The sequence below is a fragment of the Cyprinodon tularosa genome, unplaced genomic scaffold, assembly GCF_016077235.1.
Source record: "Cyprinodon tularosa strain WSP-4 unplaced genomic scaffold, ASM1607723v1 ctg482, whole genome shotgun sequence".
NCBI lineage: Eukaryota > Metazoa > Chordata > Actinopteri > Cyprinodontiformes > Cyprinodontidae > Cyprinodon > Cyprinodon tularosa.
In genome coordinates this window covers 218,150-236,054 of record NW_024039210.1, presented here as the reverse complement: position 1 = coordinate 236,054, position 17,905 = coordinate 218,150, and the positions used below count along the sequence as shown (strand labels likewise).

Here is a 17,905-nt window from a genome sequence, read left to right as displayed (position 1 = left end):
AGTCGTCCGCAGGCTCTGAGCGGATCGGCGTCGTTTCAGAACGACGCCAAAGTCTCACACTTTGACCGTGTTTCCTCCGACACAGGAGGGGCTGCTTCTGTCCGTGTTGCCACGCTACATCGCCGTGGAGCTGAAGAGCGAGGTCATAAAGAAGCTGTCTAAGCCAAAGGACAACGGGGAGAACGAAGGCGGCAACAAACACAACTTTCACAGTCTTTACGTGCGGCAGCACAAGGACGTCAGGTGAGAAGGGAGCAGAGACGGGCGGAGGGTCTTTCAAACCCCTCTCCTGTTTGGCTGCAGTCTTACCTCAGTGTTCAAGCACTGGAGCCTTTTCCCATCATCAGATTACAACCACAAACCTCTGTGTTTTACTGGCATTCAGTGTGGTGGAGCAACAGAAAGTAATGCAGCACTATAAAAGGAAGAGAATGAACTAAAAATTAAAGCCTGTTCTCAACAGAATCCATTAACGGCTATAATATATGTAAACTGTAGGTATAGAATAAAATGGAAAAAGAAGGCTTTAAAGTGAGCAGAGCCGCCCAAAATGTTTTCCTTAAGAGCCTTTCACCGAGATAAAGGAACCTGGGTGGCTTTATGATACAATTTACAAAGAAATGAGCCATGACTCAGCACTTAAGTCACAGTAATACAGGGAGGAAACTCACACTTTGTTTAATCGGTTCGTCACTCATCGGGCGTATCTAAAATAAAAAAAAGGGACAGCACAGCTACTCCCAGCCACATTTCTTCCTTCTGTTACCCTTATTGAACAGCTGGGTACTTTTTATGTTTTTACTGAAGGAAGAGGAAAAAATTATGAAGATTCTCAGTCATCCAGATCATAGTCATTCTAAAAAAGTAAAAAAAAAAAAAATCCACTGGACTATGTTTTCCAAGTTTGAAGACGTTTTGTTTCCCATCCAGGAAGTTTTTTCAATTATCTGACCTTTTTATTTTGAAAAAGCTTCCTGGATGGGAAGCGAAACGTCTTCAAACTTGTAAACCACGTCCAGTGAACTGTTTGATTTTCATTTTTTTTTAATCAGAGGAAAAAAAGTGTTAAGTTAAAAAGGCTACTCAAGTACTGAGTAACTGATCTACTTACTACCCCTAATCATAACAACTGATTTAATGTTTGACAAAATGATGCCTAAGTGAATAAAACATGAAGTGATATGCAGATTCTGTTGTCTATCAGAGGAGATAAATTATTGATTAAAAGATTACGCTAGAAAAAAAACACATAACATACAGTAATTACACAATCATACCTTTAGGTGGAATGAAAACGCTTCAAAATACATTTTTTTGAGTTATAAAATATACCAAATCAATAATTACAGATTGGAATTTAATTCAGTAATATTTCATTAATCCCAAAGGGAGATTAAATGTTGCAGTAACTCACTGGATTTTTTAATATTTGAACATTTTAAAGGTTTAAGATTAGGTTAGATTACCATATACTGTTCTATGTAGCTTGTTTTATCCATGTTGGTAGTAACAGCGCTACAAAAAATGTTAATCTAAAGAAGTCATTTTATCTTAAAATAAGTGCATTTTTCTTGAATTTTCTCAAATTTAGGAGATAAGTGAGACAGTTTGGCAATGGAAAAAGACAATTTACATTTAAAATGATTACGTTATAATTAATTGCATTTAAAATAAAAGAAAACTTAGCTATTTCAAGTGCATATTATCTAATAAACTCCAAATCTAAACTAATTACTTATTTCTAGATCTTTTTTTTAGCGTGTTTATTACACTGGAAAAATTATCTAGAAATAATTAAAAGTTTTCTTAAATTAAGTGTATTTAACCTAAATCTGGGTAGGTAAATTAGATAATTTGCCAATGGAATAAGTATTTTTACACTTAAAATAAGATAATTAGATAAAAAGCACTTGAAATGAGAGAATGCAATTGTGTTTTCTTATTCTAAATGTAAATTGTCTTGTACCATTGGCAAAATGTCTCTTTTACCTCCTCAATCCAAGAACAAATGCACTTATTTTCAGATAAAAATGACTTGTCTAGGTTTCCATTTTTTCCAGTGTATCTGGCTGCTTGTTAAACTTTAAAAAAAGTTTTTCCTGTCTGCTTGTTAAGCATCCTGTATGCAGACATTGTGGGCTTCACAAAGCTGGCCAGCACCTGCACCCCCGAGGAGCTGGTGGCGGTCCTCAACAAGCTGTTTGGCAAATTTGATGACATCGCAAAGGTAAAGCTGCAGGTTACGTTGAATATGAACCATGATGTGTTTTTATAAAAGTCAAACTCGTTGCTGAATCCTGTTTCTCTCCGATTATAGAAGAACGGGTGTCTTCGTATCAAGATCCTGGGGGACTGCTACTATTGCGTCTCCGGCCTTCCCGACCCCATTCCCAGCCATGCCATTAACTGTGTTCAGATGGGCCTGGACATGTGCACGGCCATCAGGTCCGTGTCCTTTTAACAATAATGTTTTTATCCAAGTATTTCAGAGCTTTAAAATCTACAATAAGGTCACCATAAAAACCACCATCATTTTAATACAAACTTCACGTTTCACCTGAACGTTTTTAAACCCACCCAGGCTTTTTCCCCACAGTAGCAGCTCAGCATCACACTGCTGCAATGTTTTCACCATGCAAACATGTTTTGCATAATGTACTCTCTGTTCTATACAGTAAGATGCAAATATTTATGGCCAAAAGCTGGAAGCCTCATCGATTCTTTGGAAATTCAAATATGACGCTTATGCAGATTTAATGTGGCTTTATTTGGCTCTAATTATAGACCTTTACTTTTTATTTTTCCAGGTATTGAAATTAGCTTAAAGCTGTTAAGATCTGCAGAGTTACTATAATTTCTGTTGAAATACAATGAAATTCGATTCATATTCGATGCCTGATGTTGGCATAGGAGGGCGGCGCCAGAGCAGAGAGCTTCAGGAACAGTGAAAATCATTAGGAGAGATTTATTTTAGCGCTTATCAAGCAAATAGGTAGAAATGCATTGTATTAAATTATAAATCAAACCTAAAAGGCTGCATTTGTACCTTCTTTCATGTTTCAGTGAACTGCGACGGGCCACGGAGGTGGACATCAACATGAGGGTCGGCGTTCACACCGGCAACGTGCTCTCTGGTGTGATCGGCTCCCAGAAGTGGCAGTACGACGTGTGGTCAAACGACGTTACCTTAGCCAATCAGATGGAGTCTGGAGGACTTCCTGGGTAAGCACTCGAATCAGAGAGGGAATTAAAGTTGTTTTTTTTTAATCTAATCAGTAAACATTTTAACCTCTGTGTGAAGGCGAGTCCACATAACCAAGGAAACCCTGCAGCACCTGAAAGGAGCGTACGAGGTGGAGGAAGGGGACGGGGAAAGTCGGAACCCTCATCTTAGCGGAAGACAGACCTACCTGGTTATCGACCCCAACAAGCCAAACCGAACCACCCGGAGGTCCAACACGGTAGGTATCAGCCTGTTTGTAGGGAAACATTTCTTTAAAATGTGTTTAGAAAGGTTCTGCGTTTCAGTTTAATTGTCTTGTATTGATTTGGCGCCGCTCTGCTGTGTAATTCCAGAATAGCAGTCTCTCTGCTGGCGAGAACAAGCAGCGGGCGTCCGTCCGGATGTCTCAGTACCTCCAGTCGTGGAAGAACATCCACCCTTTCGCTGACCTGAGCAACCCTGAGAAGAAGAAGCCCTTCAGGCCTCTGAAAGGCGTCATAAAGCGTCCACGGCTCACATCCACTGTAAGTGTGAGGAAGCGCCGCTGCCCCTGCTGTGCTGTAAAGGCCACGCCGTGTCACGGCAGCGTGATCACGCTATTGTATGATGAAGGGAGGTGATGACGGGGCTCACGACTCTAACAGAGTTTGTTTGTGTTTGATTCAGGAAGGGCACCCGTTCCCCGGCGGCCCCAACCGGTAAGCAGCAGGAATCTGTTACACAACCATTTACTCTAATTACACATCCATTCAAAGAGCTACATAAAAGCAGCAATACCCTTTGATCTGAGAGATTGCCGTCAGTAACACTCCCTCATTTCTTTCAGCCTGTCTATCGATAGCAGCATAAAGGGATCTCTGGACACCGTGGACTTAGCCGGGTAAGGTTCACCTCCCATTTACGGTCAGCATGTCTGAATTTTAAAGTTTGCTTGTTCTAATCCTCTATATTGCTTTTTTTTTTGTTCAGGAGGAAAGCAAAGAAGCTGAACTGGTTGACTCTGTTGTTTAATGACCTCAGCTTAGAGAATCAGGTACAGTATTTTTATTTATTTATTTAACCACACAGGAAAATATTCATATTCCTTCAATTGTTTTGTGTTTTAAGACAGATTTTCATGAGTTTTCCTTTGATATCTGATATCTGAAAAATTTGTAAGAGTAAAAAAAAACAAACAAAAAAAACGTGAATGCACTCAGTCCTGTTTCCTTGGATACCAGTAAATAAAATCTGAGCAGGGGGTCTGAAAGCTTTGCAGTTCAAAGATGGACAAAAATAAGATGTGTCTACAGCAACAATAAAGTTTTTTTATTAATATTTAAAGCCTCGTAGGAAATGATCTTAAGATTTTCAATTTTCCGCACTGAAAACTTCATCACCTAGAAATCTGACCCTTTTTTTTATGTTGAAAAGTTTGTTTTGGTGTTTGGCTTTGGGTAAAACCTGCCAGAAAATCCGTGGTGTGTGAATGGAGTGTTTTTTTTTTTGTGTGTTGTTTTTTCTGGGTGGTTTCTTTGTTTAAACCAGAAAAGCACACAAGAGTGTGCCTCCATACAAAGCATGATCCTGGTCCTCTTCTATTTACGTCATTTGTTGAAGGATGCTAACATGTTAATTTCTGTTTCTATTCCACCAAAAGCAATCAGGGACTCACCTGCAGACAGTCGGTTATTTTTGCTGCTTGTGTGGCTATTGTGTTGGAGATCAAGAAGCGACGCTAAGCAAACTGCTTCCCTTGCTAACAATACATCAACATGAACGTCTAATCATACAAGTCGAATTCGAGAGGACAAGGCTCAGGATGAGCTATGTTTATTTATTCTTTTCTCCAAAAATGATTAAACATTAATTCATAGACAATTTCAGAAGGATTGTATGAGTTAAATAGCAGATCATGACTCCACTTTAAACAAAATCATTTTGTAAAATGAGACAAGCTAATTTAGCCACCACAAATATGAAAGATAAAGAACAATACTTAACCTATCTTAAAATAAAGCACACAGTTAAAGCGTTAAATGACTTTGTACCAACCGTGCAGGGCCCATTGTAGATATTTTATTTTGATATTACATTAAAACACAACTGAACTCTTTCTTATTGCCTTAGAGCCACATTGAAGGGAACAAAGAGCCACTGGTGGCTCTGGAGCTGCAGGTTGCAGTCCCCTGATTAGGTGCAACTAGTTGCCAAAAAGCTAAGGAAAGTCTATATTGCAGTCAAAAATATGCTGTAGTTTGGGACACGGCAAATAGAGATGAGAACACAACTTATTTTTTAGCTTACATGTGGAGGTTTATGACCCCTTAACACGCCATCCATACTGTGGAAGATAGAAGGCCATCTTTGGTAGCTAATCATAGCGATGGAAACAATGTAGCTAAAGCTAACCTTGAGGAAAGCCTGTTAGAAGCTGAAAAATACAAAACTTTTGTTGTTTTTTATCCAATCTGACTGAGTTTGTGACAAATCTCTCCACATGTTAAAAGCTGCTGAAGTCGTCTCTGCAGAAAACAGGCTTTTTATGATTATTGAATCAGATAGGGTGATTACATTTGAAAAAACAAACAAAGAAAACGGTTTCCTTCCTCTTCATAATTATTAGAAACTTTTTGTTGCCTAAACTCCCAATAAAAGTAGCTTAAATGTGTTGTTTTTATGGGACAAAATGTGGAAAAAGTTGGAGCTGTAGTAACCTGGTGCATTGACCACTGCATGACCTTTGCATCTCACGGGCTCACTCTGCATTCACTGTTTTCCAGTTCCGCCTATCGAAGGTGACAAATCTGCACTATTCAGTGAGCTGCCTCACTGTGATCTTTGTGGCTCTCTTCACCGTCCAGATGCTTGTCTCCGAAAAGTAAGTACATCTTTACTCCTCTTAGTAATAACAACCAATCGTCTCTTTTTGAGGTTTGTCTGCAGCCTGGCTGACTGGAACATCTGAAGAATAGCTTGAAATATTAATTAAGATGAACGGTTGAACCAAACTCTTTTTCTTTTCAATGGTTACAGGAACTTTCCAATGGCCGTCTCCTACGGGGTGACTTTCCCAGTGATGGTGGCACTTCTGGTGATCTCTTTCAGTGCATACATGAAGGTAAACAGACCGTCTGATGAGATTAACTATACACTCATTTGTTCAGTTGTCTTAATGAAACTCATGAAGGTTTTAGGATATGTAGATTTTGAATTTGATACATTGGCAAAATGCTTAAAACGTTAGGCTTAACTGTCAGACACAAGCAATTAAGACGTATATTTTATAGATCTCCCTTAAAGAGACATGATTTCCATTCATCGATCTACTTAGAAGAAGTGAAACAAATTCAGAGCAACTCTACAATTTCTCCCTTTTCCCCCCTCAGAGTTTGCACTCCAAATTGCCGTTAAACGTGCAGTGGGTCTTGAAGCTGTCGCGTAACAACACCGCCAGGGCGGCGCTACGGCTCCTACTAGTTAGTCTCTGTGTTCTCATCACTTTGCTCATGGCAGTCCTCAACTTTGTGAGTATCCGTTGTTTTTGTTTTGACCCAGACAGGTTCTCTATAAGTTTGTATTGATGGATGGATGGATGGATGGATATATATATATATATATATATATATATATATATATATATATATATATATATATATATATATATATATATATTAGGGCTGTCAGTTTTAAAGCGTTATTAACGCGTTAACTGCTTTAGACTATAACGCCGACATTTTTTTCAAGACACGTTAATCGCGCATCAAAACAAATGCACCGTTCGCTTGTAATCTTTATTTTTCCGCAGCGCGCTCTGTACTGTTTGTTTTACCCTCGACGCTTTCCGTAGCTTCAGGAATGCTAAGTTTGCGGGAGAGTCCGCAGCGTAACAGACTCGTGCTTTGAATGGGCAAAAATGGCCAGCAGACAAGGTATCCTGAATGATACGTCGTTTTTTTTTAAGTTATGCCAGAAGGCTCTCTTGACAAAACCCGAGTCGTCTGTGTGTGTTTTCCAGAAGAAACGAGCGTCTCACTGGCTTAGTGCCACCAAGACAAAGAAATTAACTAAGTCATGTGGACTGCACTGCTGCTGCAGCTCCTGTTCAGACCAAAGGAATATTAAAGCATTTTGAAAATGTTCTACATGTAAAATGTTATGTTACTGAGATGCCTGCAAAGCCCTGTTATTGTAATTTCGTTTGATTTATATATTATTTTGTGAGTAACTTAATTTCATTTGAATTAAATCTGTATTTCATAACGGAATGTGCACTTTATTTTAACAGTATTTTTGTCCTATGTTTGAGAAAAAACTTAAAGGAATAGTACACCCAAAACATGATTAGCCTTCATTTTCTACTCACCCCCATGCTGAACAACACTCTGGAGTACTTTTGTGATATCTCAAATGCATCTGGAGATCTGGGAGGCTTCTTGCTGTCTGCTGACATTCAAATAATGGAGGTCTATTGTGCCTGAGACAGAAAGGTCCATAAAAGTCCACAAAAACGTGTCAATATTCCTCCATACTGCTCGTCCAATGTATTCCAAGTGTCCTGAGTGGGTAGCATCCAGAATTTACTCGAAACGAAGTCATTTAGAATGTTTTTAGAGCATAAACAGTAGTGTATAGGATTTCCTAAAAGCGCGGAAACCGCGGCAGACCAAACCAGACGAAAGTGCGCATTCAGCTCGGCAAAGAACTCCTGCTCTTCCTCAACACTGAAGTCCTCAGACATTTTTCTTTCGTTGTTTCTTTCTTTGCACAGGTAAACAGCACATTTCTTCTTCTACGCTTGCATTATCGGCAGAGCAGACGCTGAATGCGCACTTTCATCTGGTTTGGTCTGCCGGCTTCCGTAGCGTCCTGAACGCGCTGGCGCGCGCTTTCAAGAAATCCTATACGCTACTGTTTATGCTCTAAAAACATTCTAAATTACTTCGTTTCGAGTAAATTCTGGATGCTACCCACTCAGGACACTTGGAATACATTGGACGAGCAGTATGGAGGAATATTGACACGTTTTTGTGGACTTTTATGGACCTGTCTGTCTCGGGCACCATAGACCTCCATTATTTGAATGTCAGCAGACAGCAAGAAGCCTCCCAGATCTCCAGATGCATTTGAGATATCAAAAAAGTACTCCAGAGTGTTGTTCAGCATGGGGGTGAGTAGAAAATGAAGGCTAATCATGTTTTGGGTGTACTATTCCTTTAAGCTTATAGAGTACCTTGAAGTACTGTTTTCTGTTCTGTAGTTTTTTAAAGTTTTGATGGAAGCATAACGCCTAATTTAAAATGTAGAATTTAAACCAGGATATTTTTATTCTAGTTTCTTAAAAGTGCTTGAAAAATAATGATAATAAAAAAAAACTTTTTGTATAAGCATGTGTTTTTTTTACATTTTTGCATAATTGCTTTTTTAAATGGCCAAATAAAATAAATTAAAAAAAAGATAAAATATGCAATTAATTTGCGATTATCTCGAGTTAGCTGTTGACAATATGCGATTAATCGCGATTAAAATTTTTAATATTTTGACAGCACTAATATATATATATATCGATATATATATATAGATGGATGGATGGAAGAATATATAGATATATATGGATGGATGGATATATATATATATATATATATATATATATATATATATATATATATATATATATATATATATATATATATATATATATATATATATATATATATATATATATATATATATATAGAGATGGATAGATGGATATAGATATGGATGGATGGATGGATGATATAGGTATGTATAGATGGATGGATATATGGATGGATGGTTGTTTTACTCCTTTATTGCTGCATAAATAATGTTCATATTCTGGTCTTCCATTATTCATGTTAAACTGTGTTTGTTTTCCCTCCAGTTCTTCCAACCGGGAAGTAACTGCACATTGACCACTAATGAAACCGAATTACAGGGATTCAGGCTGTATACTTTCCCGGTGAGGAACTCCAGAGAAACAGTTATCAGATTCCAGAAATTATTTGGAAATTTGCTGACTTTGCTTTGTTCAGCGTTAGCATTAATTTCTGAAGGTGTTATTAGCTTTTTATTAGACATTTTTACATCAAATTAAACATAACATGAAAAAATACTTAATTAGCTATAAATATGTTTGAAGGAATCCTAACATTGAACAGGTTTATGTGTCTAAAGTGAAAACTATTAGAGGTTTTGATCCAAACTTGAACATTAAGGCAAAGTCATTTACACTGATTTTTCATCATCCCAGTATTACCTGTACTGCTGCCTGCTGGCCATGCTGGGAGTGGTGGCGTTTGTCAGGATCTGCTTCTCTGTGAAGGGACTCCTGCTCACCCTGGCTGTGGTGGTCTACCTCGCCCTCTTCCTCCACGTCTACGCCCAGAGCTCCTACTGCCTCGTGGATCTGCTCTATAATGACACCAAGTGAGTGAGCTTTGCATTAAAGCCATGCTGTTCACACTGCTTCTGGAAAGGCTTCTTTAGCAATACTCTAATAAACACAAACATATGAAGAGATAAGGTGGAGTCAGCAGCAAAGGCTCTGGATCAGTGTTTTCAATCCTCCTGCATAATGTCGACTGAAGGAGGTTCTAATGTATTAAAGTTTTTTAAGGATTAGAGACCTTCCTGTGTACAGGACGGCCATTTCTGATTGACAGATGATGGTTAGTGAGAAGTGGTACATTTTCTGCTTCTTTTTTTTTTTTTTGGAGCTTAGAAATTTTTGCATGCAAGTGATAGTTTAGATGAGAGTTTAGTTTTTTTTTTTAGTTTTCATTAATGCGTCTGAGTTCTGCTGTTTTACAGTCTGTGGTAAAACAGCAGGTGCTGGTCATAATGGATGCATGTTATACGAGGTTTAAACTCAACCCTGGACCAGATCGACAGCAGGGACACAGCCTGGCTCTGCTTCTACACCAGACCTTGGAACTAGAGTTTAAACTATTAATCGGATTAATTGATTAATTGATCATTGAAATAATCGTCAATTAATTTAGTACTCGATTAATCGTTAACTGGAGTATAGAGACTGTAAAACATGAATTTAGCTGACAGAGCAATCCACTTAGAGCAGTAATTATAAAAAGACTGTCATAAAGAAAAAATAAATAAATATTTTGCATTCAAGATTTAAAAAAAAAAACTTTTTTCATCTGTCAATATGCTCTATCTAGACTTACAAGTTGAAAAGATTTAGTTTCACCTGGTTTGAATTCTGTAAAAGAATCTTCTCCAAGGAACTTTTTTCCTAACTGATTATTAATCCAAAAAATAATCAACAGATTAATCGATCAGCAAAACAATCAATAGTTGCAGCCCTACTGGAGCGCTTTGAACCAGCTGCTGGAGCAGATAACTCTATGATAAAGCCGACCTAGGACCCTGAGACAGACCTTGAAGCTGTAACTCACCCCGGTTTTTCCCGACTCTGGAGCGCTTCAGGTGCAGTACGACAATTAAAAACGAGGAGAATAATCAAAGAGCTCGTATCCAAAGACATTTTTTAAGTGTCTTATCGCAACATAAAGAAGTTCAGGATCACAGTTACATCAAACACTAAAGTAGCAGCAGAAACCCCAGGAGTCGGACCTTTTCCTCTCAATCATGAGATACTGTAGGCGAACGCTGCCCCCCTGAAACAACCTATCGCCACCTCATGACATTGGGTTTAAAAATCTCTGAGAAAACAAACCCAGCCAAACGAAGCTGTGAATGTTTTCGCTTCGATCCGCTGAAGCGAACAGCAGTGTGAAAACATCCTAAATGAACCATTATGAATTAAAACACATGAACCCCGAATCCAGAAAAACAAGAACCTGCATTTTTCTTCAATTTTGTTTAATTAAGATTAATTGTACTGAAGCTTTACAGCCCTGCCGACTCCATCCTGAGATTAGAGGGTTTATATGAGCCCCTAAAGATAAGAACTAGTCTGTCAGTCGGACCTGAGAGGGACTCTGTCAACTCATGGGAAGGTGTTGGATTTCTCTGCTTTTGTCAGTGACTTGGAGCCCAGATTGAGAATCCTTTTCTGCGGTTTCAGATCACCATCATTTATTTAGCCCCTTTCTATAGAAAGAATCCCTCCTGGACGACACAGACCCAGTTTATACTGAGACTGAGTAAATATGACGGTAAAGTGGGTTAACCTTAATGTTATCTGTATTTCTTTGTGTTCAGGCCCGGGGTGCTGAAGGACCCTCAGATCTTGTCTGGCATATGGCTGGCCATCTTCTACATCGTGTGCCTCCTACTTGCTAGACGGGTTTGTTTCTTCATTCTAAACTAAACTTGGCTTTGGGTTTTGTTTTGTTTTTTAATCATATACAGATCCGTTGCTGAAATGTTTGTTTTTGATTCTCCGTCAGGATGAGCTGACGTGCCGCGTTGACTTCCTGCTGGAGCACTGTTTCCAGACAGAGCGGGAGGAGATGGAGACCATGGAGAACGTCAACAGGCTCCTCCTTCAGAATGTCATGCCGCTTCACGTCGCCTCCTTCTTTATGGGCAAAGCTGTCCGCAATCAGGTAAGTTTTATGTCACTTAAACCCTCTGAAATGTTTCATGTCACTGTGGAGAAACGTTTGTGTGTTTTCTGTGAAAACATCTATAAATCACCACATTTATCAGTGAGAATCTACTGTACTTAGATCAATTTAACCTGTAAAACATGTAATAAAGGCATAATATAGGACAAGTGCGCCCTCTGCTGGTAGGTGATTGTAAAACATCTGCATTGACCTCCTTTATATATTTCAGGACCTGTACAGCGAGTCATATGACTGCGTGTGCGTGATGTTCGCATCCATGCCGCAGTTCAAAGAGTTCTACAACGAGAGCAGCTCCAATGGAGACGGCCTGGAGTGTCTGCGCTTCCTCAATGAAATCATCGTGGACTTTGACGATGTACGGCTGTGCAGACAGACTGAGAGGCTGATAGATAACTACTTCTCCTTCTCTCTAAAGGCCATTTTCCTGTCTGTGTTTCAATGCAGCTTCTCTCAAAGCCCAAATTCTCCTCGGTTGAGAAGATCAAGACGATTGGCAGCACTTACATGGCAGCCGCAGGACTAAGGCACTGCCCTGTTGGAGAAGAGCATAAGGTTTGTACGTCGAAAGTTAGCATCAGAGGTTTTCTGAACACTGCCTGCAGAGGGAAGCAGCAATCCTGTTAGTTTTTCTTGAAGAAATTTTTAAAAAGTGAAAGAAAAGTCTTTTTTTTTTATCTGCCCGACTGAACAAGCATGTTCTCTCCCTACAGAAAGTCGACATGACCTACTCTAATGTCCGCACCATGGTGGAGTTTTCAATGGCAATGATGAGCAAACTGGATAAAATCAACCAGCACTCTTTCAACAACTTTAAACTCCGTATTGGTGAGCTGATTTCCAATCTGTGCCTTCAGGATAGTGGATACTTCACTGGAAAGTCACATAATGCTAATCGGATCTGTGTTTCCTGAAAGGTTTCTTTAATACAAAAATGACTGATTTTTTTGCCTTTTTTTCAGACAATGATATAAGAAAATATACATGCTGCAAATGACAATATGGGGGAATATAAATAAATAAAAAGCAAACTGTAGTTGCTCTTTATAAGGTGGCTGATTAGAAAAAGTCTAAACAGATGAAAGACATTATATATATATAGCTAACACCTACTAAATTAGGCCTATTCCTTCACATTTTCTCATGTTAAAACAAAATACCTGAAGGCATTTTAGTGGGAATATACTATATATGTGATGCACACAATATAGTGGAAAAGCTGAAGAAAAAGTATTATCTAAATGCATTAAATATAAAATATAAAGTCATCCAGGTTTAGATTTTTAGACGGAAATGGTAATTATCTGTGGATACTCTATGTAATTAAAAACATCAGATTTCAATACTAACATAGGTTGAGTAACGTTTTAAGCAGCAAAAGGTGCTGCATTATTTGATGAAAATCAAGATCAACCCTCAGAGATATAACCTGAACGTCACAGAGGAAGTAAAACTGATGCCTCAGATTAGTCCAGTTAGCACCAAATGGATGGATGGACCTCCAGATGATAAATTGGGTGCAAGAGGGGAGCATAGAGTCCAATCCGTTCACTAATCCTCCACGAAGCGCCTGCATTTAGCTCTAGGAACCTGGACTTGCTCCACCACACTGATCATAATGTTCCAGGCTGCAGCTTCTACAGATCCTTTCACTTCTGTCAGTGAACCCGTCCTCATCAGTGAACCCGTCCTCATCAGTGAAACCGTCCAACCTGCCAGTCCTGTTATTCTCTCTGGGAAATACCAGTGGAGCTCCACTGAGCAGTGTTTATAACCCTGCTCTGTTTAAGATGTCGCTCTGCTTTAATACCTGATTGAGAGGATTACAGTTCAGCAGGAGCCAAATAGTGAGATCAGGTGAAAAGAGAATCATCCTCACACTAAGCAGATGCTGATGATGGGTGACCAGCTCTCCTGCTGGGAGAGGCAGCTATGGGAGGTACCACCCTAATGGAGCTGCAGCGACTCTAAGGGGTCCAGGTTTCGCCTCATGCTGCGTTCAGCCTCACTGATCCTGGTTAAGAAACAAACTAATGTAAAGCAGTAGAAATAAAAATGACTTTAGTCTCCTCTCCATCCAAGGGGACTGTTGGCTTAGTGGTTAATGCAGGGTGCTTGTGCTCTGAGAAGCACAAGCACCCACAGCCTGCAATCTGGGTCCCTGAGAAAGACCCTTAAAGGAATAGTACACCCAAAACATGATTAGCCTTCATTTTCTACTCACCCCCATGCTGAACAACACTCTGGAGTACTTTTTTGATATCTCAAATGCATCTGGAGATCTGGGAGGCTTCTTGCTGTCTGCTGACATTCAAATAATGGAGGTCTATGGTGACCGAGGCAGAAAGGTCCATAAAAGTCCACAAAAACGTGTCAATATTCCTCCATACTGCTCGTCCAATGTATTCCAAGTGTCCTGAGTGGGTAGCATCCAGAATTTACTCGAAACAAAGTCATTTACAATGTTTTTAGAGCATAAACAGTAGTGTATAGGATTTCCTGAAAGCGCGCACATGCGCGTTCACGACGCTACGGAAGACGGCAGACCAAACCAGATGAAAGTGCGCATTCAGCGTCTGCTCTGCCAATAATGCAAGCATAGAAGAAGAACTGTGCTGTCTGTGCAAAGAAAGAAACAACGAAAGAAAAATGTCTGAGGACTTCAGTGTTGAGGAAGAGCATGAGTTCTTTGCTGAGCTGAATGCGCACTTTCGTCTGGTTTTGTCTGCCGCGGTTTCCGTAGACTCGTGAACGCGCTTTTAGGAAATCCTATACACTACTGTTTATGCTCTAAAAACATTCTAAATGACTTCGTTTCGAGTAAATTCTGGATGCTACCCACTCAGGACACTTGGAATACATTGGACGAGCAGTATGGAGGAATATTGACACATTTTTTGTGGACTTTTATGGACCTTTCTGCCTCGGGCGCCACAGACCTCCATTATTTGAATGTCAGCAGACAACAAGAAGCCTCCCAGATCTCAAGATGCATTTGAGATATCAAAAAAGTACTGCAGAGTGTTGTTCAGCATGGGGGTGAGTAGAAAATGAAGGCTAATCATGTTTTGGGTGCACTATTCCTTTAACCCCACACTGCTCTCTGGACGCCATGCAATAGCAGCCCACTGCTCCCTAAGGGGATGGGTTAAATGCAGAGAGTGAATTTCTGCATTGTGAGATCAATTTCTATCCTTTTCTATTTCGATCTGTAAAAGCATTTCTGTTTTAGTTTTGCAGGGTCCGCTCATTGTTGACTCCATCAGCTGAAACTGATTCAACCCCGCCTCTACTTCTCCATTGAGCAGACCAATACTCTCCAGCTAATATAAAATACTCTAGTTCAAAAGAGTTGTTTCTATTGTTTTGATCATCTTTAAACTAAAACCTAAACAGGACTCTGACTTTTTACATGTGGTTTTAACTCTAATCTGTTCACCTGAAATGATTGGTCATTAATTAGCAGCTTTGTGGGTTTTCAATCTATGTGCTCATCATCTGTATCTGCATCTATGACCAGTTTTATTGAAGCAGTCATGTATGTTAACCCTAACCCATTAAAAAGACTCTCCTGATTCAGTACTGCATCCCACAAACAGCAGCTGGCTGTGAATCTGTGGGGTTCATTACTTAAAGGTGCTTCTTTAGAGCAAAGCTAGAAAGAATGTTCCTCTGTTTCTGGAGAGGCTCATTCCCATTAAAGACACAGCTTCCTTACCTGAAGTCACGGTTTTTCACATTTAGAAGAAGAAAGGATCAACTTAAATTACTTAGACAGATTTTTTTATACACAAGTGTAAACAAAAAGAAACAGCTCTCTAGAAAAAGTCACTTTTTTTAAAGTGCAGCCTTGAAAACAGTAAAAAAAAATACAAAAAAAACGGTCATATAAACATTTGACTGTATATTTATAGTTCTAACATTTCAGTTCTTTTTCAAATACTCCAGACTTCTAAATAGTTCAATTTAATAAGTGATTTCATATTTTCTCTTGTGTTTCCTTCCTATATTGGACTTGGACAGATGTTTTTAAATGCTATAAAGTCTCAGGAGTATCCATCAGTTTCATCCAATACTTAATTTCACTTAAGATCTGCAGAAAAAACGATTTACTGCAAGTTTTTCTTTATCTCCAACCAAACTTTTCTAAAACATATGTTCAATAGAATAAAATAAACTGCTGCTTATTGCTGCTGTGAGCATTATTAATATTGTTTTTTTATATATATATATATATATTTTGTTTTTGAACACTGAAATATATATATTTTTTAGAATAAATAAATGAAATAGTTTGGATGTTTGCTGCACTGTCAGGCGTTGCATTTATGTTAAGGATTTATCCATTTTAAATCAAATCAGCACAGATGCAAAGACAGGTGTGATTTAAAGGCAGTTTTAACCTTACAGTCCTTCTTCTCTGCAGGAGTAAATCACGGCCCAGTGATCGCAGGAGTTATTGGAGCCCATAAACCCCAGTATGACATCTGGGGGAACTCTGTTAATGTTGCCAGTAGGATGGAAAGCACAGGGGAGCTGGACAAGATACAGGTCAGAAAAACACCAAACACACGCAGGGGTTTATCTCTGTGGGGGAAAAAAAGGTTTAAAGCAGGTTAATTCTGCAAATTCCAATTGTAGGAACAAGATACTAAACCATATTTCCTTTTATTTAGTAATTATTTTTTTGTAGAATAAAAAAATGGGATTAAAAACAATTATAAACTCAACATTTTGTTTTAATCCCCCCCTCTTTGAACTCAGGTGACAGAGGAGACGTCCCAAATCATCCAGAGCGTTGGGTACGATGTCACCCTGCGAGGAAAAGTCAACGTGAAGGGGAAAGGAGAGCTCACCACCTACTACGTCAATACCGATCATTCGACCCCTCAGTTCTAGTCAGAACCTGGACCCATTTAAAACAAGAGCTGCACACCGACGGCTGGTGATTCACACTGCAGCCAGTCATTCTGGTTTTCACAATGACAGAAACACAACCAGAAGGAGACGCTCACACCAGACGCTGATTCAGCGATTAAAAGGATCGCAGATACTTTTTTTTTGTTTTTTTTTAAGAAGCTGCCTTTTGTCTTCTGGATGAGACGATAAATACAATCCAACCTAAAAAAAAATAAATAAACCAGCTGGCATCTGGAAGGAGAAAGCTTTCTACTGATGGACCTCTGAACACTGTGGATCATTGCTTACACTTTAAAGGAAGCCTTTAAAGGAAGAAAATCACTGATTAGAGACTTAATTACCAAATGAAATTCTAGAAATTATTGTTGAAATGTTCCCATATCACAAAAAAATGAAAGATGTTTAACATGTATTAAAGATTAAAGGTTATTTTTTTAATTAAATGTCTAGATTAGGGGGGGTTACTTTATGGCTTAAATGCATTGAAATGCACTGGATAGCTATAGAAATTGGGCAAAAACATGTTTCATTCCAAAAATGTTTATTTAACCTGTCATAGTAGGAAAAACACACACATTCCTGATTACATGCATGGAGATGGAAAAATGTGAAACGGCAACAAACAACTTTAGTCCTTGTTTTGTTATTTTTGTTTTTTGCACCCTAAATTGAGGCGACCTATAAATATGACTGTCAAATGGAACATGGAAGGAAATGAAATTGAATTGTTTACATTTTTCATTGTGGGTTTAGATGGGGAGTGGAGTGGAAAAGTTTGACACCTCTTTGGTGAAGCCTCGCCACTGCAGACCTTATACAGCCTGAAGGGATCCCAGAGCATGATGTCATTCTTTCAAATATGAATTAAACTGACATGACTATAGTGGGGAAAAAACTGATGCCATGAAAACTTTTCTGAAGGACGTGACATTTGCACTTTCTGATCTTGTTTGAAGGATGAACTGTACGGGGAATGCTGAGAACTGTGAATGAAAGAAGAGCTGTGTGGAAATATATTTTTTCTATTCTATTTATATGAACTAATAATAATAATAAAAATTACATCCTTTAATTAGCCTGCGTTGTTTTGTGTGTGTGTGTTTCCGAAATTGCATGGAGCGTCAACAATTGCTGTGGAATTTCCCCCCCGCCGTTGACAACGCCCTCCAGCGCACTGATTGGTCAGACTCCTTCCTGTGTTTCGCTC

The 17,905-nt window shown here is 39.0% G+C and overlaps 1 protein-coding gene across 2 annotated transcripts in view; it reads left to right on the top strand.

Annotated features, from left to right (window-relative positions):
- LOC119794521 (adenylate cyclase type 4-like) overlaps positions 1-17,773 on the top strand; it is a 33,754-nt gene extending 15,981 nt beyond the window's left edge. For both annotated transcript variants that reach the window (XM_038302139.1, XM_038302138.1), the window contains exons 6-26: positions 86-243; positions 2,116-2,227; positions 2,318-2,445; positions 3,064-3,222; positions 3,302-3,461; positions 3,577-3,747; positions 3,890-3,921; positions 4,050-4,103; positions 4,193-4,256; positions 5,986-6,083; positions 6,239-6,323; positions 6,592-6,729; positions 9,108-9,185; positions 9,477-9,652; positions 11,411-11,495; positions 11,599-11,757; positions 11,990-12,136; positions 12,226-12,333; positions 12,492-12,606; positions 16,205-16,329; positions 16,543-17,773. In XM_038302139.1, coding sequence (XP_038158067.1) covers positions 86-243; positions 2,116-2,227; positions 2,318-2,445; positions 3,064-3,222; positions 3,302-3,461; positions 3,577-3,747; positions 3,890-3,921; positions 4,050-4,103; positions 4,193-4,256; positions 5,986-6,083; positions 6,239-6,323; positions 6,592-6,729; positions 9,108-9,185; positions 9,477-9,652; positions 11,411-11,495; positions 11,599-11,757; positions 11,990-12,136; positions 12,226-12,333; positions 12,492-12,606; positions 16,205-16,329; positions 16,543-16,677 — 2,487 coding nt within the window. In that variant the 3' untranslated portion in view covers positions 16,678-17,773. The remainder of the gene's footprint in view (positions 1-85; positions 244-2,115; positions 2,228-2,317; positions 2,446-3,063; positions 3,223-3,301; positions 3,462-3,576; positions 3,748-3,889; positions 3,922-4,049; positions 4,104-4,192; positions 4,257-5,985; positions 6,084-6,238; positions 6,324-6,591; positions 6,730-9,107; positions 9,186-9,476; positions 9,653-11,410; positions 11,496-11,598; positions 11,758-11,989; positions 12,137-12,225; positions 12,334-12,491; positions 12,607-16,204; positions 16,330-16,542) is intronic.
- The last annotated feature ends 132 nt before the right edge of the window (positions 17,774-17,905 follow it).